At 43.4% G+C, this 26,852-nt stretch overlaps 1 protein-coding gene across 1 annotated transcript in view; it reads right to left on the reverse strand.

The window, feature by feature from the left end:
• Positions 1 to 26,852, reverse strand: part of PTER (phosphotriesterase related) — a 280,600-nt gene that overhangs the window by 176,618 nt on the left and 77,130 nt on the right. The window contains exon 2 of the mRNA XM_078663580.1: positions 24,934 to 25,400. Within this exon, the coding sequence (XP_078519706.1) occupies positions 24,934 to 25,365 (432 nt within the window). The 5' untranslated portion in view covers positions 25,366 to 25,400. The remainder of the gene's footprint in view (positions 1 to 24,933; positions 25,401 to 26,852) is intronic.

Consider the following 26,852-nt stretch of genomic DNA (forward strand, 5'->3'; position numbering starts at 1 on the left):
TCGGCAAACGCTAAAATGACGGAAAGTGAACGCCGTGCACCACGCCGCGCGCCGCAACCAAGCAAAAAATCCGCCGCGAGCGGATTCACGGATTTTCGACAAATTCGCGAGCGTTCGCGGATTGCGAATTTGCCGAAAATCCGAAAAATCCGCGAGCGGAGCGGATTTTACGCCCATGCTTACCCGGCGCCCGAACCCCCCCCAGGCCACTCATGCCCCAGACCCCAAGCTATCTCCAGTGCCCCATACCAACTAACTGGCGCATGCCACCAAGCCGGAAGGGCCCATGCCCCGACCTCGCTGCTAGAAAGGAGAGTCCTAGCGGCAACTGGTGTCAGCCCCCAAGCATCGTCGGTAACCGGTGCCCCACAGCCCTCCGCCTAACCGCACCCGCTACACCATTGAGGTACCCTTGCCCGTGCCCCCCCCCGCTAGGGAAAAGCCCCCGGCCCCCACCCCCAGGCCAGAAAGCGCCCCCCGCCCCGCACCAAAGGTCCCACGCAGCCGCGCGTTCAGGCCGAAACATTCAGCCCCCCTCCCCCCCGCCCGAAGGCGCACGTGCAGCAACCCCCCACCGCCCGCCCCAGCACAGGGCGCCCCCCCTGCCTGAAAGCTCCGGCGCGTCCAGCAGCGGGTCCCGACGTGTCCCATTGACGCATTGCCGTCAGTCACCCTTGGGGAGCGAGTGGCTTGCAGTCAGCCCTCGTGTTCACCCACTAACCTCCTCAGTTTGCTAGGAACTGTCAAGGCATTTCCCCGTCCACGGATGCAGTCCGCCACCCCCGCGCCCCCCCCAGGTGCACACGCAGCAGGATCCCCCGCCCGCCCCCAGAGCAGGATACCCCCCCCACCTGCACCTCCGACGGGACCAGCAGCGAGTCTCCCATGCCAACCACCACCGCCGCAGCACACCTCTCTGGGGACACCGCAAATGAGGACGATTGCCGCGCCACGCAGCAGGCACACAAAATTCTAAAAACTCCACAAACTTTCTCTAACCCTCCCGGTGGTGCTAAGGTGTCAGGAAGAGGCCGGATCTTCCTCTCCTGACACCTTATATGGCCTCCCAATCCCACCCCTTCCTTTGACCCCTCTAGCCCGCCCCCTCACCTTGTCCTTCCGCTATTGCGCGAAAACCCCGGGGGAAGACTGGTCTGCGACCTTCGCTTCCCCGGGGGCCGCACGGTGCACGTGGAAGTGTTGACAGGTTCTCAGTCCAGGTCGGTCAGTCTGTGTACAACCAGTCTTTGAAGAAGTTATTTTGCCACACAATTTTTGCAAATGGAGAGCTGTGGTGGAGTGTGAAGTAATTTGGTAGTTAAACGTATGTAGGAGCAGCTTTTGAGGAAGTCTGCCAAACGATGGTGAAAAGCGAAAGAAAGACGTGGTGAATAGCGGTAATTTAAAGGCTGTGCGGTAAGGAGAGGCACTTGGGGGAGTTGGGCTGTGATGTGTGCCCACTGCGAGGGACGCGTGTTGAGGAAAAAATAACTGCACAATTTTATCTATGACAAAGGGCAGGTTGTGCTGTAACGAGCACCGCATGGGTGAGTCAGCCTGCGGACTGTAGCTTAAGCGCTGAACTGTCTGCAAAGTGTGGATACTATAAAATAAAAGACACTGCACAACCATTCTTAGACAGCAGTTTGTGCAGTTACAAGCGACATGTTTTAATGTAAAGTCTGCCCTCATGTGCACAACTGACTGCTCTGTGTGGGACTAAATAAGCACGTTTAATAAAGCTGATATCCTACGAGGTTTAAAATCAAGCTTGGGAAGACACAGTTAGAAGTGTAAATCTGCCAGTTAACTATTTTTCTCTTATCTTAAGGCGCATTTTCCACTTCAAGTATCTCCAACTTGGATTAATTATTAAACTAACTATATTCTATGATTTTGGTGCATGTTTAAATAATATGCTTAGTATAGTTTTTAAAAGTGACATGATTTGGTTGTTTGCCAACTGTTTTGGGTTCCACTGCAAAAAACTTTTTGGGTTAGCCTATTTCGCTTTGTTGGGGGCACTTGGTGCTTGTCTGTTTCTTTATAGTTGGTTTCACAAATGGAATGGGTCTTAGTCCCATATCTTTATGACACAGCAGCCTTTCTAGAGGGTTGGGTTAAGGGTTTTTTGTTTCCCTTTCACGCAATAATGGTTTAAGTCCTATTTCCTGACTGTGAGTCATTGTACCCTTACATGAGGGTTGGTGTAAGGGGTTTGTTTCCCTTTCACGCTAAGAATGGTTTTTAGTCCCATACTTACACTGGAAGCCACTTTACCCTTACACAAGAGTTGGCTTAAGGGTTTTTGTTTGCTTTTCATGCAAGGAACGGGTGTTAGTCCCATATCCTCACTCTACCCTTACATGGGGGTTGACTTTAGTTATTTTTTTTCTCTTTTCATGCACAGTATGGATTTTTGTAGTTCCACTTGTTGCAAGGTATTTTTGTTCCTTGTGTGCGTAAGCCACCATGTGCTGCACATTCGTTTTGTTGTAGTGGGTGTTTTCACTACCTTTCTTTGGGGTTTTGGTCCCTTGTTTACGGGTAGGAATTTGGGTCCCAGTCCCTTTTTCCACATTTTTACATGGCTGTTCTCCTTACATGGGGAGTATACACATTGTGTTTGTATTTACTTTTCTATTTTAAAGGGAGGAAATAATGGGTATTTTGTATGTACCTTTTCACTTTTCTTTCCTCCTTGTGTAGTCCATGTTCCCTCTCGTGATGTGGTTCTTACTGTTCATCCCTGGGTTATGGACTATTTACTGTTTTTTTGTTCTTCGTTCTTTATAGTTGTTTATAAATTGGTTTCATTATTATTCTATTTAAAAGGAAGGAGTTAATGTAGTATCTTCATGTTGTTATAATGTCCTCTGTTATCTTGTTCCTAGCTGCTCCGCCAATGTGAGTGTTCTGTGTGAAATCTTGGTGTGTGGGCCATGAGTGGAATGCTTAGGTGACTGGTGTGAGGGGTGGCAGTTGGTGGATTGGCTGAACATCTAGCAGGCTACTCCTAGTGGGCTGCTGTATTGGATCTTCTCTACATTAAGATATACTTCAATAATTGAGGCAAGATGGCGCCCGCTGCGGACGCTTGAGCGGACCTCTCTTGCTGGACCCTGCTAGTGAGTCCACAAGTGTGGAGTGGAGAAAGGATTTTCGCTGTTGCTGGAGCCTCGCTGAATTCGATGGTGTTTTGCATGGCGCTGTGAGCTAATTGCTGACCGGGAAAGTGGAGTATACCTGGTTTTGTTTCACCGCTGAAGATTTGAGGCACTGAACTCACCGCGGGCGCTGGACGACGATGTTGCAGTATCAGCCACTTCCTTTAGCTGTGTAGCGGGTGCAGAGCCGGTGTAACCTGTGGGCGATGGTCTTGAGGGATGTGTGGCGCACCTGGAAGCCGTTACCATACATCGCTGCTAGACTAAGTCTTTCGTTTAGAATGCCGCCAAAAGGTTCTCGCGGCAAGCCCCGCGGCCAGGAGGAGGGGGCGGCGGAGGTTACAGAAAGCACTGGGGTGGCTGCACAGGTGAGGGGGAAGAATTCAGTACTGAATAAGTTGCAAGAAGTTGCTTCTGCTCCAGGGACTAAAGTAAAGGGTAGTCAGAGCGAGAAGAAAATACCTGCACTCTTTGCTGGTATCAAAGAAAAAGATAAAAAGAAAGATAGTGAACGAAGGCTGGTGAGACTGTAATTGCTGTGAATACGCCTGGTGCTGTTAGTGCTTCTGTTCTTGTGGTTCCAGCCAATGTTCTCAATAATGGCTGCACCAAAATAGCATTGACTCTGTGCTGGATGATAGTATTAATGTGCAGCAGCTGGATCTTTCGGTGGCTTCTGCGCCCACTATGAGGAGTGTAGGGCTCTCCCCAGGCGCTGATAGAAACTCAGTACGGCCGGATAAAAGGAGTGCTCATAGTGGGGTTAATAGGGAGGATGGGGGGACAGGATATACAAGCCCCTGAAGCAGATTCTGACGATTTCTATTCTCTCTCGGAACAATCTACATCCTCTTGTGAAGACCTGGCATTCAATACTCTGTTCAACTTTCAATGGTGGATGGCAGTGACCATAGTAGTCTACTGCTGGAAGAGCCTGAAGAGGTAGAGGATGGGCAACTTAAGACTGTTAGGAAACTCGATTTGTTTGCTAATAAGGAGTCTGTGATAAATCCGTTGCTACAAGGGGAACAAGGAGGAGCTGAGGGAGAGGAAGTTTCTTTATCAATGATTTATCGCTCCATCATGTCTCACCGGGACGAAACAAGAGAGGACAGCCAAAGAGTTCAAAACTCATGTCGGAAATTACAGAATTCAGTAAGACGGTTGGCTAAATCACAAGCAGACTTTGTGTCTAGATTTAATGAGGCAGAGGCCCGGATATCTACATTAGAAGATGATTTGGCACAACATAAAGTGGCTACTGAACTGAGCCTGGCTACTAAGGAAGACACTGTCTGGAAACTAAGTGATATTGAAAATCGGGCTCGCTGTAACAACTTGAGGGTCCTCCAGATTCCAGAGGGGAAGGAAGGGCAAGATTCAAGGGGGTTTATTGTTGATTTGTTTAAGAAAGTTTTCCCCGACCTGACCCGGTCCGACTGGGACCGTGAAATAGAACGGGCACATAGGTTTTCCTTTAACATACGCTTGAGACCTGGTCAGGATGCTAAAACCAGAGCTTTCTTGGTATCGTTCAATAGCTTCTTGGCACGAGAAGAAGTCTTTACACTTGCTAGACCTGATAAAAAACGGAGAGGAGGCGACGTTGAGTTTTTTGTGCACCCAGATCTATGCCAGCGCTCGGCTGAGCTTCGTTGGAAGGGTCGGCAATTGATTCCTGAATTGCAAGCTTTGGGGACACTAGGGTAGGCGGGGGGGGCCTGGCGGGGTGGGGCAACACTTAGGTGGGGTAAAAAGGGGAAGACAAAAATTCACAGCAGTAAGTAACTGTATAAACGTTAAGGAACAGAAAAAGATAACATTTTGGTGCCAAAGGGTAGACAAATGTTTTAAGCAGTTCAAGTGTGTATGCATTGAGTTATCTTTTGCTGGGTCAGTATTGATTGTTTTAGGGATCTCCATATTAAAATGATGGCACACAAACGATTAAAAATGTGTTAATTAAATGTGTCGGGTCTTAATAATTGGGCAAAGCAACAGAAAGTGGCTGCGGAGCTACGACATATTCACCCAGACTTACTGTGCATACAAGAGATCCATATACCTTGGGCTAAGTGCGACATTATGAAAGACTTGGGATTTTCATTAATAGCCGCCTCTCGACAAACAGGCATGATTCGAGGGGTTGCCATTTTTACCATACTAGACTGTGCCACTACTGGACGTATCCTGGCAGATAATCATGGGCGATGTCTTATAACCGAATGTGTGATTGAGGGATACAAGATCACGCTTTGTACTATTTATGAGTCTAATCATGACGATCCTGGGGTTTTAGTGGAATTAAACACTGAATTAGCCACATGGGAACATCCTGTGGTAATTTGTGGCGATATTAATATCAATTTAACTAATCAGGTACTCCCAGAGGGTCCCCAGAAATATAAAGGGCGAAAACCAAAAGTCTTTAAAGCACTTTATAATCTAATGTGTGATCATGGTTTGGTGGATGTTTGGGGTAAATTAAAGGAATATGATCCGAGCTTTACCTTTTACTCCCACCCACATAAAAAATTAGTTAGATTGGATTACTTTTTTGCCCCGGTTTCTTTCTTGATAGATGCTTCTATCCAGGTGTACCCGAGGATTTCATCAGACCACTCCCCTGTTGTCTTAGAATTAGCTATAGCTAGGAGGAGGACTTTATTTAAGACCTTTTCAGTTGATCGGAAGCTCTGTTTAAATGAAGAATTTAGAGATTATATGAATAACTGGATTAAGGAATTCTTTGGAAACAATAACTTATCTGCTCATATCACTATTATTTGGGATACTTTTAAGGCTTGTTTTCGGGGGGGAAGTTCTTAGTTTCAGTTTACATCACCAAAAGAAACGTAAGGTGGATTTAGCTCGACATTATGAGGCATTGAGAGAGGCGGAAGCCGCCTTAACTAAAGGGATTGCTGCATTTAAAAACGACATTTCCAGATTAGAAAATAATGTTGCTAAACATCATGCAAACATTTTGGGATCTGGGGTGTCGAGAATGCTAGGAAATATCTAATATTTAAAAAGTAAAATCATGAATTTGGGGGGGACTATCGGAGACTATCGGAAGACGGCTGGCTTCAAGACTTCGAATGAAAGCATCCGCTCGAACTATTCAATACATGAAGGATCAGGGTCGTGTGTTGCACTCAGACCCGCAACAGATACTTTCTATTTTTCATCGGTTTTATTCCACTCTTTATATCAGGCAGGGAGAAACGGTCGGGGGTGAGAGTGTATTTCTACAGGAGGGATTGGCACAATTAGACCCTCTTGTGGAGCAATTGGACTCCCCGATCTCTATGAGTGAATTAGAAAGTGCAATAAATAGTTTAGCTTTAGGGAAAGCGGCAGGACCTGATAGGATTCCACTCGAGGTTTATAGGCTGTTCTTTCATCAAATTAAGGATGAGATGCTGAAGGTTTTTCATGCGGCACAATTAGGGCACCTGCCTAAATCTTGGTCAGAAGCTATGATTGCAGTGTTTTGTAAAAAGGGTAAATCACCGGAGTTGGTGGGATCATATCGCCCAATTTCGTTATTAAACTGTGATAACAAAATCTACTCTAAAACTCTGGCCAACCGATTATTCAAAGTTATTACCTCTTTGGTTTCTTTAGATCAACACGGTTTTATTCCCCAACGTGGAACTGTTGCACATGTGAACAAGGTTATAACTTTATTTGATATTGCTTGTACTGAAAAAAGGGACTTAGCTTTGATTTTATTGGACGCGGAGAAAGCGGTCGATCGTGTGGAATGGGATTATCTGTGGCAACTCCTGGATTGAAGCGGTTATGGTAATACATTTATTATAGCCCTGCAAGCTTTGTATAACGCTCCCACTGCTAACATATCTGCAATGGGTTTTCTATCGGAGGCAGTAACTATAGCCTGGGGTACCAGGCAAGGTTGCCTTTGTTCTCCCCTTTTATTTGCTCACTATATTAACCCTTTTTCAGAACAGCTAACTCATAATGTTTTTATCCCTCCATTTGTGTCCTATGATTACCAATTTTCCGTTTTCGCATATGCGGATGATATGGCCATGACTACTGTGGATCCTTCCCGTGCGATTGTTGGGATTGAGCGGCTAGCGATAGAATTTGGATCAATTGCTGGGTACAAGCTCAACGTGGCAAAAACGCAAATTCTGTGCTCAGATAATATTGTTTGGATCGATGATCAGGTAGTTAAAGAGGTGACGTTTCTGGGTATCCAAATACGAGCCTCTATGTCTGCAGTGATGGAAGTGAGATGGAATTTATTGATACGTAATGTTAAAAATCTTTGGATAGATGGGGGCATCTACATTTTACTTTAGTAGGACATAGTAATATTATTAAAATGAATGTTCTTCCTAAGGATTTATATTAATTTTGTTCATTGCCTCTGGAAGTGACAAATGTTAAATTGCAACATCTTCAATCGATTTGTGGGAAATTTATTTGGAGTCCTGGCAGGCCTAGACGAGCTATGCGGTTTATGACGCTACCTGTTAAGAGAGGAGGTCTAGCAGTACCTCATTTTGCACTATATTTTTATATATGTTTTTTGTTAAAAATGCAGACTTTAATCAAAGGGGAAGGCGCGGTGAATAGTGCTACTACACCCACAATTTGTGAAATTCTTATGGGCCCAATTGTCAGACAATGTTTGTTTAAAGAGGTGGATGGAAGCTATTTGAAACGAAAACGGTTTAAAGTTTTGCAGAGTGCCTATTAAGTCTGGAAACGATTACGAATGTTTGACTCAATGGGGGGAATTTAATATTATACGCCCTTGAATGCAGGGAAGATTTTACCTTCTATATTTGGGGATAGTATAGTTCAAGGTTGCAGAAGGAAAGATATTAGGAATTTAGGGGATCTTTCCCCCCCCCCCCGAGGGGGTGTGTAAATCTTTTGAGGAATTAGTTCTACAATATGGTGTGCTTCAAGTGCAATTTTTCAAATTTCTGTCTCGCATTAAAATTAAAATGGTATCCAACCTCTCTTATAGAGATGGTTAGACGACAGGAGAAAATTGGTTTGCTATATCAGCTATTATTATCAGATAGACCAGATGATCTGGATAAATACAACATCAAATGGGCTAGAGAGTTGGGAGAACCGGATATCTCGATTGAGAAACGTATAGTATAGTAAACTTATAGTAATCTCTAGGGAGGCTTTATTATCAGCGAACTTAATAAGTGCAGTTCTTTAAGACTCTGTTTGACCTATACTATACACCCGCTTGGATGTCTAAATGGGGGGCAGGTTTGAGTGAAAGTGTTTCCGATGTGGGGCCGATAATGCTGGAAGTGTACATATATTTTTTAGCTGTGATACATTTTTTAGATTTATTACTGACATAGAACATTTCCTGTTCTTAGTTATGAATACACGCTTGACAATCACTCCTGATTATGATGTTATTAGGGAAAGTGCCTGCTAATGTTCTTTTGAATGTAATATACCAACATCAACAGCTGATATTTTTTTCTATGACTGTCGCTCGTCTTTGTATCACTGGGAAGTGGCAGCAGAAAGATCCCCCACTATTTGAACTCTGGCGGGCAAAAATGTATAAACTATACAAATTTGAATGGAGTTTATTTTCTGTGAGGGGGAGTAAAAAATGCCAGATGGGTATCAAAATCTGGGGATCTTTTTGTGATTATTTTGAAGGCTGATTTATCTATCTGTAAATTCTTCTCTTTCATCTTTTTGTTTGTGCATTGCTGGTTTATGTACACTGTTATGCGATATCTTGCTGCTGTGAAGATATAAATAAAAAATGTTTTTTTAAAAAGATATACTTCAATAAACCTACTTATTCAACATCTTAAGAGCATGGACTACGTTACTACAAAAAGGTTCAATGGGCAGAATGGCGTTCATGGCGGGAGACTGTGAAGATGGCGTACCTCGCTAATTCAGCAGTGGTTTAGCTGGCGCTGTTGAGCAATGTGGGTAACTATGTCCTGCTTCCATTTTGATTATCCCTTGGGGCAGCACTTGGAGTTTCTCATGAAACTATATGAGGCAGATAGAGTGCTGCCTTTAGGTTGCTAGGGCCAGAGAGACACTGGTTGTTTGATTTGTATACAGGTACCTGACTCTCACTTGTAAACTAGGCCCATTCAGTTCTTCAAACTGAGTACTCTTTTTTTTAATAGACTGCTCAAAAACATCTGAACGCAGCCAGCAGCGGGCATGAGACCGGTGCTTTTTTATGGGGTTTTCCATTCTGATGTGAGGTCCCTCGCGGACTCAGGCAGAAAGAGCCTGGGAGTTGACGTGTTCCGTTGAGGTCCACACATTCCTCCTATAGTGTCAGGGCGGCATTACTGGCTCCGCTCTGCGGGGCAACACAGGCTTGATACTACGGAGAGGCAGGGGCAGGGGCGCAGAATCCCTCAGGCAGGAGGACCGCACACTAGATCCGAGTGTGTGGTCGCCACTCTTGTCGCCAGTGCAATGTTGACAGAAGGGCGCCGATCAGCTGGCACGCAAGTGGAGGGCGAGTGGAAGGCCTAGAACCGAGACTCAGGACACAGTGGGTGGTCTCATCCATTCCGGCGCAGGTGATCTCTCTCGAACCCGCCTGGCCATCCCCGCATTTATTAACTCCAGTTCATGTGGTACAGGGATCATACCAACCATTACGGAAACATGGGCAAGCACCACTAAACACCCCCCATGTTCAAATACACAAATAGGGGAGTCCATAATATAGTTGAATAACTGAACCGACATTACAATTGCTTGCAGTAAACTAAACATCTGCTTATTTTGAGCAGGTTCATTAAACAGCCCTAAAATTAAAAACCACTCTGTGTAAAGTTCTAGTTAATGTCAAGTTTAAGTAATTCCGATCAGTGGATTTTGCTGAATCAGAGACCTACATTTCCATTGGGAACAAACACTGATTTTTCACACCCTTTATTTCCACCCAGAATGGGTCGGTACACAGCTTGATATACCAAAATATAGCCAGATTTGCCATTTGATTGAAAACATTTGTGCAGGCTTCTCCAATTACAACAAAGTTAAAATCAAAGCAAAGATATCCTTTTAAATCCTTGTCAGCCCGAATGGGTTGGGTACATGATCTGACTGAAAGCCAAACCCTCCAATTCACACATTCTGCACACAGCCACGCTACAGGATTAGCCACTCACAGTACGTTAGCCTACAGGGTCTTGCTAAAGGTGAGGCCCCATGGCAAACCCCACTATGCATAGCCAAAAGCACATGCACAATAGGGTCTGGCCACCTGCAGTACACTGGGCGCAGGGCCAGCACAGGGCCAACCAATGCTGTGCATGCTGCATGCAGCAGTGAAGGGAAGGCATTCAAAGATGTCAGAGATAGTATATCATAAAAGCACCCTAAAAGTTTACTAAAAACCCTTGTTAATTGTAAGTTTTGGCTTACTTTATTTGTAAAACCTTAACGTACCCTTAAAAGGTTCTCCAAAATGGCCCTGTCCTGAACTTGCACAAGTCCGACTCAACTCTGAGGCCTCACCATGTCAGCACAGCCTTTACTGCCCTGCAGAGCCTGGCCAATAATTCTTATGCTTTTGCACTACCAGATTGACTGCCCTGGGACAGGTCGGAAGGGCCAAACACGTTGGTACACATACTGCACCAGCTCCAGCATCCTCAGCTAGGGTAGGGTCCAGCAGGTGCGGGCTTGTACTTACACTCACCTTCTGATAGATCCAGCAAGTGTAGTTAGGCACTGACCAATCATGCCTAGCCATGCTTCATGCAAAATTGCTCATTCACTAAGCTTCCAAACGCAGGTCCGCAGCAGATACATACAATGTATTAAATCAAGGAATGCGCCCTCAAGCCCTGCCGGTGTCACTATAGCAACAAGTGAGGTGAGTTATTTTCCCCACCAAAGCCCAGCTTGCAGGCCATAATGATGTCTCTGCAGGCAGAGCTTCAGCACAGCAGTGCAATTAAGCACTGCTCACACTGAGCCTGATTTTATGCCACCAGCTTGCCAAGGCTGACAAACAGCTTGGAGTCGCAAGCAAGGTGGCAGGGGTCGCAATGGGTGGCTTAGGGGGTCATAGTTGTGACCACCTGGCGACACTGAATTGACGTCCATGAGTGGAGTCCAGCAACAACAATGATGGCAGCATATCTACAGTGTCCTCTGGTGAGACCAGAGTCCAGATACTCACTCCTTACACTAGAGTTAGAGGACCAAACAGGCTATACTGCTATGAAGGCCATCGTAGTGAGTACGTTTGGACTGACCCCTGAGAGGTGTAGGCTAAGATTCAGGGTCTTATAAACATAAACTTTAACAAAGGGTCCAAGGGGAAGTTAGATTACCGGCCCTCTAGTATCCTATCCCCCAATCCAACTGTACTAATAACAAACATGGATACTAGTGGTCTAGTAGTATGAGGCTAAAAAGAAAACTACAGTGGCATGAAAGATGTCTTATGTGTGTCTTTCTATGATATACAAGAGTGGAGAAAGAAAACCCATCAGACCACCCGTTGGCGGAGCATCATCATCTGGGATTTTGTAGAAAAACTGGTATCTATTCTAGGTGTCTCACTAGTTGTTATCGTGAGACAGCCTAGTCTGGATCCACCAGTGATGTGAAACAGCCAAAATAAGGAAGAGTGGCACTGAAAAATAATTTGCAGTGTTGAAAATGTGCAAGGACACAAAACGTGAAGCTAAAATTTACTATTATTATGCCCAAGAACAAATTTATTAGGGGGTCATCATAATGTCAAGATTAAAAATAGTGTTGGATAGTATGAATAGATAATAACTATCTTGTGATGAGTAAGGAAGTCGACATGTTTCAGCCATACGAGGACGGTAGGTAGACCAGTGGCTTTCTTCAGGACCAAATTTATATAACACTACTGCAAAAACAAGTGAGCAAAAAGTAAATAATCAGAGATGCATCCTACCATTTGTGAAATTCCAGATTCTGGAAATGACGTCTCTGTAATATAATTCTTTTCTTGCAAAATAACATGTATACATATACAGACACAGTCAATATATTGAATACTACTGTGAAAACATGTGAATAACCCTTTAACTGCATGCTGTAACTACTGTATCATATCAGCATACTGAATTGTTATCCATTTGGTATAACTATTTAACTCACCCAGAAATCTCTTGGGATCAGACCTCACCTCTCCTGGCGCTCGCTCAGGCAATGAGGCCCCGCTCTATAGATGTGCAAAAAGAAAAAGAATGGCAAGAAAGCACATGTTATCCTACCATTTTGTAGTAATCAGACAACCTTGGAAACTGGTAGTGACACGAGGGAGCAGTCTATAACAGACCCTGTAGTGTCGAATGATAATTTTATAAAGACGTATCCTTGTGCGGTGTAAGCAACCCAACTACAATTGTAGCAAGATAGAGTTTAGAGCCTCAGTATGTACAGGCTGATATTTAAAATACCTGTTTACATGAGTTGGAAAGTTATGAAGGAGCACTTCCAAGCATCAAAACCAAGCGGAGGTTAAAAAGATGATAATGAACACATCCTGTTCTTGAGGAAACTCATCAAATTTATAAGATTCACTATGCCCAGGCCTACTAAGAAGCCTGTAAGCAGAGCAGTGGAACAGCGCCGAAGAACACAACCATCCAAACGCTTTCTTTGTCGCTCATGGCTGTACCTGTCCGTCGGTACCTCGGGCTTTGTCCTAAGCCGAGGGGGAGGTACCAGACAGAACAGGAAGGCCACTATTTATAGCCTGTTGGTAAATAGTTCAATTAGAGCCCGCGGACCAGAGAGAGAACTGCTTGTGAAACTGGAAACTCAACTAATATCCAGCTGGCGCTCAAACTGATTGGTCCATTCTGATGCATAGTGCTCAAAAACAGTGTCGGACCACAGAGGAAACTGCAGAATATCCTCAGACCGGAACAAAACCCTAAATCCGGTTCGTGCTAACGAGGATTCCCCGCTATTAGGCGTATGTGGTGTTTTACGCATGTATCAAGAAAGAAACAGGAACTCATCCGAGTTCGTAATCACCATTCATTGGTTGTGCATAGCTTTATTTTGTAACCAATAGGAATCAACGAGATGCCTATTTCTATAGTTTTCGAGAAGTGGACCCAATTGGAAGCATGAAACACATCTACCAAACGTGATAGATGGTTAACCGAAACCGCTCAAGATGCATTTATGAGCGTTCTATTCAATCATACTATATATATATGGACAATTTATATCCTGTTGGTAAATAGTTCAATTGTAGCCCGCGGACCAGAGAGAGAACTGCTCGCGAAACCGGAAACTCAACTGATATCCGGCTCGCGCTCAGACTGATTGGTCCATTCTGGCGCATAGTGCTCAAAAACAGTGTCGGACCACAGAGGAAACTGCAAAATATCCGGTTCGTGCTAACGAGGTTTCCCTGCTATCAGGCGCATGTAGTGTTTTACGCAGGTATCAGGAAAGAAACGGGAACTCGTCACCATTCTTTGGTTGTGCATAGCTTTATTTTGTAACCAATAGGAATCAACGAAATGCCTATTTGTATAGTTTTCGAAAAGTGGACCCAATTGGAAGCATGAAAAACATATACCAAACATGATAGATGGTTAACCGGAACCGCTCAAGATGCATTTATGAGCGTTCCGATGTTAGTGTGTATCATCCTAATGCAGACAGAGTTATATATTAGGCAGTTAAGATTCACAGGGAGATTGCACAAAGATTTTTTTTATAGCTGCGCTTCCCCATGTACAAATATCTCAAAATGCATGGCGCTAATGGGAGCCACTTGTGATGTTACATCTTGACAGGTACCTAATTAGACCACTATTAAAGTGTTTGTATGAAGCCTACAGGGCCAGGCAAAGTCATGATATGACAGATTTAGCTCAGGGGGAATATTGCTTATAATTGTAGGTCTTCTCAACACCTTCATCTACATCAGCATGTATGTATAGTGGTACTGTATAATCTATTTGCCATATTAACAAGTGACAAATTGTTTTGTCTAGATGGATCCCTTCTTAGACATCCCCAACTCTAGGTAACCCTTTAGAACCATTTTGAGTTAATATGTGATGTAGATCAAATCGTAACCCACGGGATGTCGTCATTTAAGCCTTCTGTGTCACTCTTGAGCTTAAAAATCAATTTCTGTTCCTTGATGAACAAATAGCGTGTAATGTCACTGACATGGTGAGGGATAAAGGGTTGTCCTAGAACAACCCATTTTATCTCTTCAGCTTTGTGTTTTTTAATCAAACAGTGATTCGTCAGGCGCGTCGCTTGTTTGTTACATCTTACGGTGCTTTTATGTTCGTTAATTCTGAGCTTCACTTTCTTCGTTGTCATCCCCACGCATCTTAAAGAGCATGGGCAGGTGACCATATAGATGACTTTGTCACTGTTAGAGTTCGTATGTATCTTTAATACCCATGGTCTTTCGGTGCCAATATCTACCGTCAGTATCTTTTGTGTTTGCGGACAGGCAGTGCAAGATCCACATGGATAGTGACCCTGGACAGACGGGAGGCCCCAGAATGTAGTGGCAGGTTCTAGGTATTGGAGTCTAGGTCTCGTATGTATCAGGCTATCTCGTAGACTCTGTCCTCTTTTGAAAGAGAAGAGTGGGAGAGGTATAGTACTTCCTGCTGTATTCAAGATACGCCAGTTCCTCCGGACCGACTTCTGTACTTGAGTGGACAGAGTACTGAATGTTGTAGCGAAAGTAAGTCTCTCCAGCGGAGGTTTGGTAATTGGGAGATCTAGGAGGACCTCTCGATGATTATTTGAGGCTCTCTTATGGGTTTTCCGTACCAGATGGTTAGGGTAGCCTCGTTGTTTCAATTTCGTAGATAGATATTTTGATTGTGTTTCAAAGTTTACCCTATCCTAACAGTTCCGTCGGACCCGCAAAAACTGGCCAAAGGGCAGGTTTTCCCGAAGGGACCTAGGATGGTGGCTATCGAAAGAAAGCAAGGAATTCCTTGACATAGGTTTACTATATAGCTTGCTCTCAACTCTCCCTTCCTTGGGGAAGATAAGCACGTCCAAAAATGCAAGTTCAGACTTACTGTATTCCACCGTGAATTTCAAATATTGGTTCTTAGTGTTTAACCAGGTTTGAAACTCTAGGATCGAGGTAGCATCTCCGCGCCAGATGACAAGGATGTCGTCAATGTACCTTTTCCACAGCAACACCTGGTGGAAATATGGGTTGCTGTGGTCAAGGAAACATTCTGCCTCGAAAAGGTGCACATATAGAATAGCCAAGCTCGGGGCAAAGACACACACTCAGTTATGACTTGGTTGCATGTTTCAAGTAGGCCATTGATTGCCTGCAATGTTTCTTCCTGAGGCATGCACGTATACAGAGACAGAGGTTCAAGTAGAGAACCAATCCCTGATATAATTGGTCACCTCGGAGGAGGTCTTGTTGCCTTATGAATTTTAGGCAAAATGTAAAAATACGGGGTTACTGGGTGCGGTGTAATCAAAAACTGTGCTGGATGACCGCTTTTTTAACCTCCAGGGAGTGCTTCAGTTTCTACAACAGACATACTCGACTTTCAGGGCAAGTGAGTGACAGATAGGACAGGGGTCTGTGGTGTTCTTGGGGCACCTGGTGGTCAGGGATAAGATGCAGGTTCTTCGGACTAAGATAGAGACTATCATGGCATGGGCGCCCCCAAAACCCAGTCTGAAGTCAGAGCATTCTTGGGCCTCACTGGGTACTACAGGAGGTTTGTCAATGGATATGGCACCATTGTTGCCCCTTGGCAAAAAGCATTTGATTCCCTGAAGCAGGCCATGTGCAGATACGTGCATAGAGGTAGTTTTATCACAGCTCAATGAAGAGGGCCCTGACCGACCTGTAGCCTATATCTCCAGGAGGTTACTCCCCAGGGAATGAAGCTGGAGTGCTATAGAAAGAGAAGCTATTACTGTGGCACTGAAGAAGTTGAGCACTTATCTGTTTGGTACTCACTTCCTGAGTCAGACTGACCACAGGCCTCACAGGTGCCTCATGCAAATGAGGGGTGAGAATCCAAAATTGTTGTGGTGGGCAATTTCCCTACAGGGTATGGACTTCAGAGTGGAACAAGGACCAGCGGTAGACCACACAAATGCTAATGGTCTATCCAGCTTCTTCTGCCTTAGTGATGAGATCTCCCTGGAAGTTAAGGAGATGTCCCTACTTTCAGCTGGGGGGGCACGTGTTAAACCTGTCATCCATAGCGTGGTCTTCCACCAAATGTTTTGTCTACTTACCTACTCTTTTTGCTGAATCTTGTTGTTGGCCTTAGGACTCTGAGCACTTTATAACTGCTAAAGTGTATGTGTTTCTCCCTTAAACATGGTGAAATTGGTGTATACCTAATTGACATAGTTTGTTTATCTGTAAGTCCCTTGTAAAGTGGAATACCATATACCCAGGGCCTGCAACCTAAATACTAATAGTGGGCCTGCATCACTGGTTGTGCCACTCACACAAGTAGCCTATCACACCTGTTTCAGCCCTGCCATTGCAAGGCCTGTGTGTGTAGTTTATTGCCATTTTGACTTGACTTTTAAAACTACTTGCCAAGCCATAAACCCCCCTTTCATTACACATAAGTCATCCCCTAGGTAGCCCAGATGACTGGGTGCTATGTAAATAAAAGGTAGGACACAAACTGGTATGATTTACCTGTCCTGGTATTGACAAACAGCTACATTTGTTTTTTCACTACTGTGAGGCCTACTGCTCTCATTGACTACCACTGGTAATTCCTTAATGCACTTTTAAGCTGTAATTCATGATTAGAAAGGACTTGCTAAATCTCATTTCATATCTTTGAAATTGTAATGATAAATCCTCTTTACTGGTAAAGTTGGATTTAACATTACTATTTTAGAAATGGCACTTTTAAAAGGAGGATATTTATCTGCTCTTACTACTCTGTGTGCCTTGCAACCTGTCTCCAATACCTACCTGGGGTGGGTGACAGCTACACTTTGTGCATCCCCTCTAGACAGCCACAAACACAGGAAGGGTGGATGTGACTGAGAACTCATCTGCATATTTATGCATTCCGATAGATCTTCCTGTGAAAGAATTTGGGGTGCTGACACTTATACCTGAATAGACACTGTCCTGTTTCTCACATAAAGGCCCCATTACCCCCTACTGATAGTCTGGAGCCAGGGCAGGAAAGAAAGGGGGACTTGTGCAGTTCAAGGGCATGCTTTGAAGTTATGCCCACTTCAAAGGCACAACTTGGTATAAATACTGGGCCTTTGACCCTACCAAGACAGTACACTACTGGACCTGTGAAGAGCTCTTCCAGGTGAAAGAACTACTGTGCTACAAGGATTGCCACTTTGCTTGACTGGTGCTCTGGAAGAACTGCTTTTCTGTTTCGCTCTCTGCACTGCTGATGGCAAGGACACTGACACATCTCACTTGAACCTAGAGTGACTCCAAGGGCTTGCTGGCTTGCCCCATTTTCTGATGTCCCAGGGCCATAGACTTCCTTCAATGCAGGAGATGATCGACGACATCACTAAGACAGACTGCATGGTTTAGCAATGATGGACGATGCAGCTTGACGACAATGCAGTGCCGGCATCGTAAAGGGGTTCATCGACGAAGCCTTCATCATCTGGGTAGATCAGAACTAACTAATCGAGTTTTCGTGGACGGTGCTTCCTCCGTCCAAGGTACTTTCTCAGCGGGACCTGCGCGAGTCTTGTAGCCAGTCTGCCCTCCATCGCAGTCGGTCTGAACTTTCACCCTGGTCCAGCCCGACCTCAAGTAACCTCTAAGAGCTAGTTGCTTCTAGGCACTACACTTTGATTTAATCTTGAAAAATGTACAACTATTTTTCTACCTATTGGATTTTTGTCATTTGGTGTTGTTTTACACATAAAAATAGAATTTATTATTCTAACCCTGTGTGGAGTATTTTCGTTGTATTTTCATTGTGTTACAGTGTGTGTGTGTTGCACAAATACTTTATACATTTCCTCTTTAGATAAGCTGGGCTGCTCTGTGCTAAGCTACCAGAGGGTAAGCACAAGTTATCTTTTAGTGTGCATCTAGCTTAACCTGACTAGAGTGGCGGTTACTGATTGTACAGGGGGCATACTCAGACAACCTGAATCCCCAGTTCCAACAACTACACAAATTTGTGTGTGTTTTCCAATGGAGCAGTCCTTTTTAACTTTTGATTCTTACATTCAATTTCCTCCATTGTTTGCTATATATTTCTTATTCAATGTATTTCTTATAAATACCCTGAATTTGACTCTTTAAGCCCTTTATTTACTAATGGTACTGTTATTTTGTCTAGTCCAGCTCATCAACCATAATAACATGTTCAGAAAAAAGTGCAAGGCTTCTGAAATGAAATTAAATGAAATGAAATGAAATGAAATGAAATGAAATTTAGATTTAAAGCGTGTGCTAATACCAGGAGGTGTCTAGGCGTGGTGGCTCATCATGATCAGTAAGCCTGCGCAGGGAGTTCGGAAAAAGTGGAGATAGGCTAGTTGTTAAAAAGCTGAGTTTTTAGAGCTTTACAAAAGGCCAGGAGATTGTTTTCTTCTTCAGTGCTAGTGGGAGTGAATTCCACAGTCTAGCTGTGTCTGCAATAAAGCTTCTCCGCCCCCATGAGGATGTTCTGGCCCTGGGAATTACATGATTTGCGGATGTTGCGGAGCGAAGCTGCCTCTCTGGAAGATACCACTTGAACTTGTTTGCCAAGAAGTCTAGGGCGAGTCCATGAAGTGCCTTAAACGCGATGCAGAGGGCCTTAAATGTTATCCTTCTTTTAGCAGGTAGCCAATACAAGGTTGGTAAAGCATGAGCCACTGATTGATGTGTCGGGATACCGAGCAGCAGACGACCTGCTGCGTTTTGGAGGACCTGCATTTTGTTGAGGAAGTGTGCTCGTATGTTAAGGAACAGCCCACTGCCATAACCTATTCTGGACAATATAAGCGCTGTTACCACCGCTTTCTGGATCTCAAGTGGGATGAAGGGAAGGATCTTTCTGATAGTTTTGATCATGAAAAAACAGGTGGAGATGATTGCTTTGATTTGCCCCTCGAAGGATAACTTGGAGCCTTAGAGACAGGAATGGGATTTTCCTCCATTTCCTGTGGTCACCAGCTTAGTTGCCAGAACGAGGTGTCACGTCCAAATAGAAGCACCTCGGTTTTCCCTGTGTTTAGCTTGAGGCAGTTATGGAACATCCAATGTCCAATTTTGCACAATCTTGGAATCGCAGTTCAGTTTCCGTAGGGTATCCAGAAAAAGACACCACGATTTGCGTGTCGTCGGCATAGGACACTGTTTTGAATCCGTGACATACAGGTTAAAAAGTGTTGGGCTCAATGAAGAGTCCTGCGGAACCCCGCAGGGCAAGGTGAACCAGGACGAACTGTGCTCATCAAGCTCCAACTGTTGCTCTCTGTCAGAGATACAGGACTTCAGAAGCGCCAGAGCCTTGTCCCTGATCCCAACAGAAATAGACAGCTAACAAGCCGATCATGGTCAACCGTGTCAAAAGCCGCCGAGAGGTCCAGAAGGATCAGAGCGGACTTCCCACCTTTATCCAGAACCTCTCTAATTTCTTCTGACACAATGATCAGGGTCACCTCAGAAATATGTTGACTTCTGAAGCCATGTTGCACGCAGTCTAATAGCTTGTTATCCTCCATGAACTTGGCACGTTCTTTGTTCATGGCCTTCTCTATGATGTTGGTGGGCAGGGGAAGATGAGAGATGGGTCTGTAGCTGCTCGCATCTATACTGTCCAAGTTTGGTTTTTTCAACAGCAAAAAGAGTTCTTTGGTGGAGTTGAGGGAAGCACTTATTTTGGTAGAAAAATATCATATTTTAGTAGTTAGAGATTTGTATTTTATAATCTGCAATGGCTTATTTGTACTTGACCTAGTGATCGATTTCAAAATGCGAGCGCACTTCCCATCCTGCCTTTGACAGACTTGCTTCTGTTGTCTCAGGTTATCGTAAAACCATGGCTCGGAGGTAGAGGTCCTTTTAATGGTTGCAGATTTAAGTGGCGCTATGGAGTCAAGATTATTGGTGATCCAATTATGGTACGTTTTTGTGGCCCCATCCAAGTCCAAGGCAGACCCTGTCTGAATTGGTCCAGGTGTTGCGTAAGAATTTCTGCGGTGATTATGTGCAACAGGCGTTTTACTAGTTTGATTTGGAGAGAGAGTCCCAGCTCAGTAGCAGCTTCTGGGTTAATGTTAAACCTCAAGGCTGAATGATCGGACCAAGTTAGAGGGACGATAGAGGAGAATTTGAGATATCGATTGTCCGAGAAGATCCCATCTAATGCATAGCCGGCCGTATGGGTAGGGCTGTCCACTAACTGGACCAGGCCCACACTTCCCATAAGATTGGTGAAGGTGACTGCGTCTTTAGATGTTACATTTTCAAGATTAAGGTTAAATTCCCCTAAGATGTTGATGCCGTGAAAAAGGACTTTAATGTCCAACAGCTTACTGTTGTGTAGAAATGCTGCACTAGGACCTGGGCGTCTGTAAAGCAGTACACCATTAAAGGAATACTGACTGGTCAAGGTGATTTTGAAGAGCAACATTTCACAATTATGGGCGGCTTGTAGAGGCTTGAAGGAGACTTACCCTGGGAGTTAATAGCTGAGCCTTCTTTAGGAAACGGTCTAGTCTTGAGATGGTAAAACCCGGGGGTGTGGCCATAATAAGACCTGGGTCTGACCCGGCGTCTGCCAGGTTTCTGTGATGAACGCTTGATGCAGATCGTGGGAATCATTAAGTTCGGCAAAGGCCACTATGTTTTTTTATCAGGGACCTTGCATTGATACGTGCTGCTTTGAAACGCCTAGCACCTGTCTCGCACCGTGTTGAGTCTAAGATTGAGGGTTTTGGGTCAGACTGGATACTGGGGGTCATGATGGGGGGTGTCTCCTTGATTTCATAATTAGTCAGAGTGAGATGGCAGAGAGGACAGGAACTCAGAGTCAGGGGATGCAGAGGTTTTCACTAACCGTGGGCGGAGAACTCTGCTCCGCCCGCAGAGAATGGAGAGATTTGCCTTGGCAAATCGCCACACACTCTGCAGCGGAGCAGAGTTGACCAGCCCCACCTCCCCCCAGTAAGATTTAAAGAAATATACACTTAATGTAAAATAATAAAGACTTACCTTTCCTGCGTCGTCCCCGGGCTGCCGTCTTCCTCTCCCTTGGCATTTCACAGTGATCTGCACATGCGGGCGTGCCTGTACATGCGCATTCCTTGCGAGAAAAGCACATGTGGAGGCGGACGGCGAAGCGAAGTTGGTCCCCAACTCCGTGGACCTACTCGTAGTGCCACTCCAACAGCTCCGCCCAGGGTAAGTTTTAACATTAGAACAGTAAGTGCCTGTACTTCTTATCTGAATTACTTATCTCGCGAATATTGCTGGTGTTCCAAAGTAAAATTGGCAGAATGGCTGATCCTTAGCACGGTCCGAGTGCGGACGGGCGCAGACAGCTTGCCTTTGGCTGCACGTCAGCAGTGACATTGGATTTAAATACCGAGAGGAGCCCGAACCGCTAGACCGTTGTCCTGTGGTGCGACCGGAAGTGGTCAGGCCTCACTTCACCTCTCTTCCCCTCCCAGCGCTCTCTCCACAACAATCAGAAAAATCCCATGGTGGACCGAAGAGTGGGAGAAAGGAGACCTCGGTGGCAATGAAGGTGAGCCCTTAGTAAAAACAACTTAGCAGCTACAAAGTAAACGTTATTTCAAAGTAAGCTTTTATAAATAACAACGGCATGTGGCGTGTCAATTACCACCTTCGTAGATCCCACCAGTTCAAACTCACTAGCAGGGAAGTCTGCTTGCAATAAGGCAAATAGGATAGCCATCACATTTCTAGAAAGACGTCTCCAGCTACTTCCTTTCCAATCCACCACTTCTCATATCTAGTATTGCAATACTTCCACTTTGTCATTCCCCCACTAACTTACATTCTATGGTACTGTAGCAGATTATGGTAATACTTTTTGCTGCTTCCTCAAACACTTCTAGATTGCCAAAAGGGGTATCCACTGCTTACCGCTCCACACTTTTCAATTGCAAACGCATTAACATCTTCCTCAACTTTGTGATAACTCCAAAATTATACAAGACCGATTTATGAATACTGAAAACAGCATTACTGGAATCAAACACATTAAAAGCTGTCCTATAATTGCACAAATTACTCATAGTACAACATCCTAGCACATTCAGCTTATGGTCAGCAATCTGCTGGCAGTGTTTAACACTATAAAAGCACACCCAGAAAACTATAAACCTTAGTGCCTTACCCATTTTTATCAATTTGACACAGAAACAATATTTCTGGTGAAATCTGCACATTTTGCAAAAGATGTCGCAAATGCAGTACATCTATAAATTTGTGATGAAGGCTGCAGGCCAGAGTGCTGTCTAAATCCACTGACCCTCACGATTATCAATTTGTTCAAGAAAGATCAACAAAGCCTAAACATTATAATTTCAGTCTGTCTCTGATGTTTGCTGCCCTTTGAAGAAAACAGCTTTTTCAAGCAAACTTTCCCAAAATAAACATGGAACATACAAAATACATAACAGATAACACGCATAATATGGTCCTATAGTGCTATCTCCAGGATTTCAACCTCTTGTTGAGGTTTATAATTTATCTAGAATCCTTCTATGGCAATATTGGTGTATATTACACAGTCACAATTTTTGTATTTTAATATATATATATATGAATATGTGTATTTATACACATATACACACAAACTTTGGGCACACTCATATCCTTCTTCAGATCATATGGTTTGAACATACAAAATTAAAATGAACTCACAAATCATAAATATGTATATTACCGAAAATACCTATATAAGCTGCACAAAAATGTTAAAATAAAAAAATGCACGTTTGTATGTTTAGAAACCTTGAATCAAGAAAGGTATTCTAAACAAGTTCAATAGTGAGAAAGACTAAGGCCCCCATTAGGATGCCGGGCGGATCGCCGCCACCAGGCCGGCGGCCGCCGTTGCCGGCCCCGCGGGGGCGATCCGCCCGCCATCCGTGCTGGAATGACCCCCCCGCCATATTAGCATGCGACCGGGGCGGAAAAGGGTGTATATGGTGGCGGTGTCTATCAGACACCGCCAGACATATCTAGATGGGCATTTACCAATGCCTTTCCGTGGCAGCAATGCCACCACGGAAAGGCATGCAGAGTCTACTTTGGGGGCCTGTTGCGGGCCCCCAAGGACTCGGGGGGGGGGGGGTTGCACATGGGGGGTACCTATGGTACCCCCCTGCATTTCAAAGGACAACGTAACAGGCACCGCGCGGTGCCTGTCCCGTTGTGCTTTGAAATGCACAATATGAGTTTTTAACATTGCGGCGGGCGGTGCATTCAGCACCGCCCGCCACAATGTTAAAAATACAGGAAGCGCCCGCCACTGTGGCCGCCGCATCCTAATTCCCCCCACGGGACCCCCTCCCTTATGGCGGGCAGTCCCTTTTCACGATGGGATGGCGGGCGGGCAAAGTGTTTGAAACTACAAAACTTAAAAACAAATGTTGCAAAACCAGTCATTAAAAACAATATTTAGAAAGTCTGAAATATTTTAAATAAATAACAAACGTACATAATACTAAGAATTTGAATGCCTTTCTATTAGCTACACAAAAAATTTAAAATAAAAAAAAAAACATGTCATGAGAAAATTGAATTAAGAAAGGCATGATGGATGATCTCCGGTCAAAAGTTTGAATTCAACAATGAAAAAGAAAACGTTTCTAAAACTAAGATTTGGAAAATCAAACACTGGGAAACCATTATTTAGAAAAAAGAACATATAGAAAGTTTGAAATATCTTCAATCATAACATTAAAAAAAACATTGACACCAAGAATATCACTATCTGTTACAGCAATGCAACAATGTAGGGTTAGTTCTTGGATTGGGGGTTTAAATTTGGTTAGGGATAGTGTAAAGGATCTTCTTAAAGATGCAGTTACATCTAGGTTCACAATGGATGCTAGAAATACATTAAGAGAAAGGCACATAGGATAGCCATCACATTTGTGGCAGCGGATTAACTATCTGCCAAACTCTAAATAAGTACCTTAGTCTAAGGTTAGGGATTGAGATGTGAGACTTGAAGGTCTAAGTATTAGGAGCTATATATATTGTACTCAGGGAATGAGGAATGCAAAGAGGTTACCATGAGGGTACGACACTGGGATTTACTACCAGGTTAAATGTTAGGTTTATGGATTTAAAGATAAGGATACATTTAGTGGAAGTTAGAGTTAAGATTACAGTTCTGGTATCTGTATGGATGTTAGGGTACTTCACTGAAAGGGAGGCCACCGTAATAAACAAAATAAAATTTGAAGTACAAACTTTTAGCTTATAAACCTAATATAAACTACATAGAATGTATCATATTTCTAGCTAGAAGTTTGAAACATTTAATTTGGATGTTATAACTTTGCAAAGTTAAAGTACTTTAAATCTAGATTCAACTCTTAGTACTGTTAAAGCACATCTTTTACTCTATCTTCTCCTAGATTCTTTTTTCCAAAATGTTGTGTTCATTGCACAGCAGGGCTAATACATTTGAAATTGAAATTCCCTATTAGACCTTTATGCTATGTTTTAGCAGTGAAGAATATTCGTGATGAACTTGCTCTAAATGTAACTGAAAGGCTGATAGGTTCTTACCTGCTCAACTGACATAGCTTGTGTTTCTGCAGTGTGGGTGGGACCCACATAAAAGCCAGCCCCAGCGATAATGTGCACTCCAGTCTTTTCTGCAAGCCACTTTAAAGTCCTCACATCCCTGCTGAGACCAGTTGTTGTATTTTCCACAATGGCTCCACCACCAACAGCCTTGTAATATAACAACTCCTCCTTTACAGCTTCTGTCTCCTCATTCAGTTTAAGATTCTCTTTGCTGCTGTAAGGATTCTGTTTCAGCCAAAACAAGTTTTTCATCAAAATAGGCTCATTAGACAGAGCTTCTTGACCTGCTGGAGGGGGGCAGAAGAAGTTTTGGAATTTCATAGTTAAGTGTTCGTGGGTCATAGTGCAACCAAGACTGGCAGGTGAAATAAGACCAAGAACTGTCTGCACTTTACCACTTAGTGAAGACATCTTAGGTGTATGATGAAACAGGAATTTTACAGATACTGAAAATAAAAATAAAAATGTTTTAGTGTATGAATATGACAAGTAGTTCATGGGACATAGACTACTGATTGTTCACAGGCTAGGTTATTACAGTATGATAGAGTTTACTTTTATGCGAGTATTGATTGCACATTAAAACTGGCACTAATAAAAATCATTTCAGAATAACTTTTTTAATTGTAGCACAAAGCTATCAATTACAACAGAAAGGAGGAGACATGTTTCCAGCATAAAAAGAAGTCATACTTGTAAGTCAAATTATTAAATGAATATTAGCCAATTTACAGAAAACTATGGAAGAAACCAGAAGCACCACATGAATGTTGGCATATGTATTATCTTTAACTTGTATTAAAATTCATAATTAAGTTATTTCTGTCAAATAATAATTTCTTGAACAAATTAATAAAGTTGAGAACAGGTCTTATTAGCAACTCTCTTGCTACTTATAGATTACATTCCTTCAGCATCCTTTGCTTTATTTTAGTTCTTTCTTGTAAGATCTCTCAAAATCAATAAGTTGGGAATAAAAAAATAATAAATGAGAGCGGGTCAATGAATATTGAACATCTAATTAATCATTACATGAAAAACAACAGAGACGAATAAAGGAAAAAGGAGTAGAAAGGATTAGTTAAACAAGTTTAAAAAGGATCAGAAAGGATTAGAACTGAGTGCCTGAGTGGCCTTAAATTATTTTCCACAAGACAAAAACAATAGTACTAATTGCAAATTTAACAATATAACACTACATGGTGCCAATATCGAAAAACAAAAATGTTTTTAAGATGACTGTACATTTTAAGGACACAAGAACCACTGTATGTAGAGTATGTCTAGATAATTAATTTTCAAGATGGCTGCTATTGGTTCTATCCACTATATCCATGCACAGCCCTTCATTGTAAATTGTGTACTTATCATGTGTAACTATGTCTATTGTAATTAACTAGCTTTAAATTCTTTCATTCAATGCACATTTGAGTGTAGCCAAAATGTTTGTTTCTTTAATCTATATTTAAGGTACAATATTTTATTTAAGAAATTGTATTAAAAAACAGATATTGTACATTGAATGATAATCATTATGATAATGTCATTAAACGTCACAAGATCACTGACGCAGGATAATTATCACTTGCTCTATTCCCAAACAACATGGGCAATCTGCAAACCAGCAACCACAGATAGTTCTCACTCCTGATGAACAAGCTGTAAAGACTAAAGCTGCTGGCCAACCTCTAGAAACAACTTGCTCTAAACATTTAAAATTTCAATTACTTATTGCATATAGGAACACCATTAAAATGCATCTGTTCACCTAAGGTTTGTGCTCTTTTTCTGCTCTGTTTGCAACTAGAGGAAATTTCAGGCCCAAGGTACTAAACATTTTTGCGTTTGAAAACCCAGAGATCCACAAAACCACAGGATTTTTGACTGCATAAGAGTAT

This window comes from Lissotriton helveticus, chromosome 10 (assembly GCF_964261635.1).
Source record: "Lissotriton helveticus chromosome 10, aLisHel1.1, whole genome shotgun sequence".
Taxonomy (NCBI): domain Eukaryota; kingdom Metazoa; phylum Chordata; class Amphibia; order Caudata; family Salamandridae; genus Lissotriton; species Lissotriton helveticus.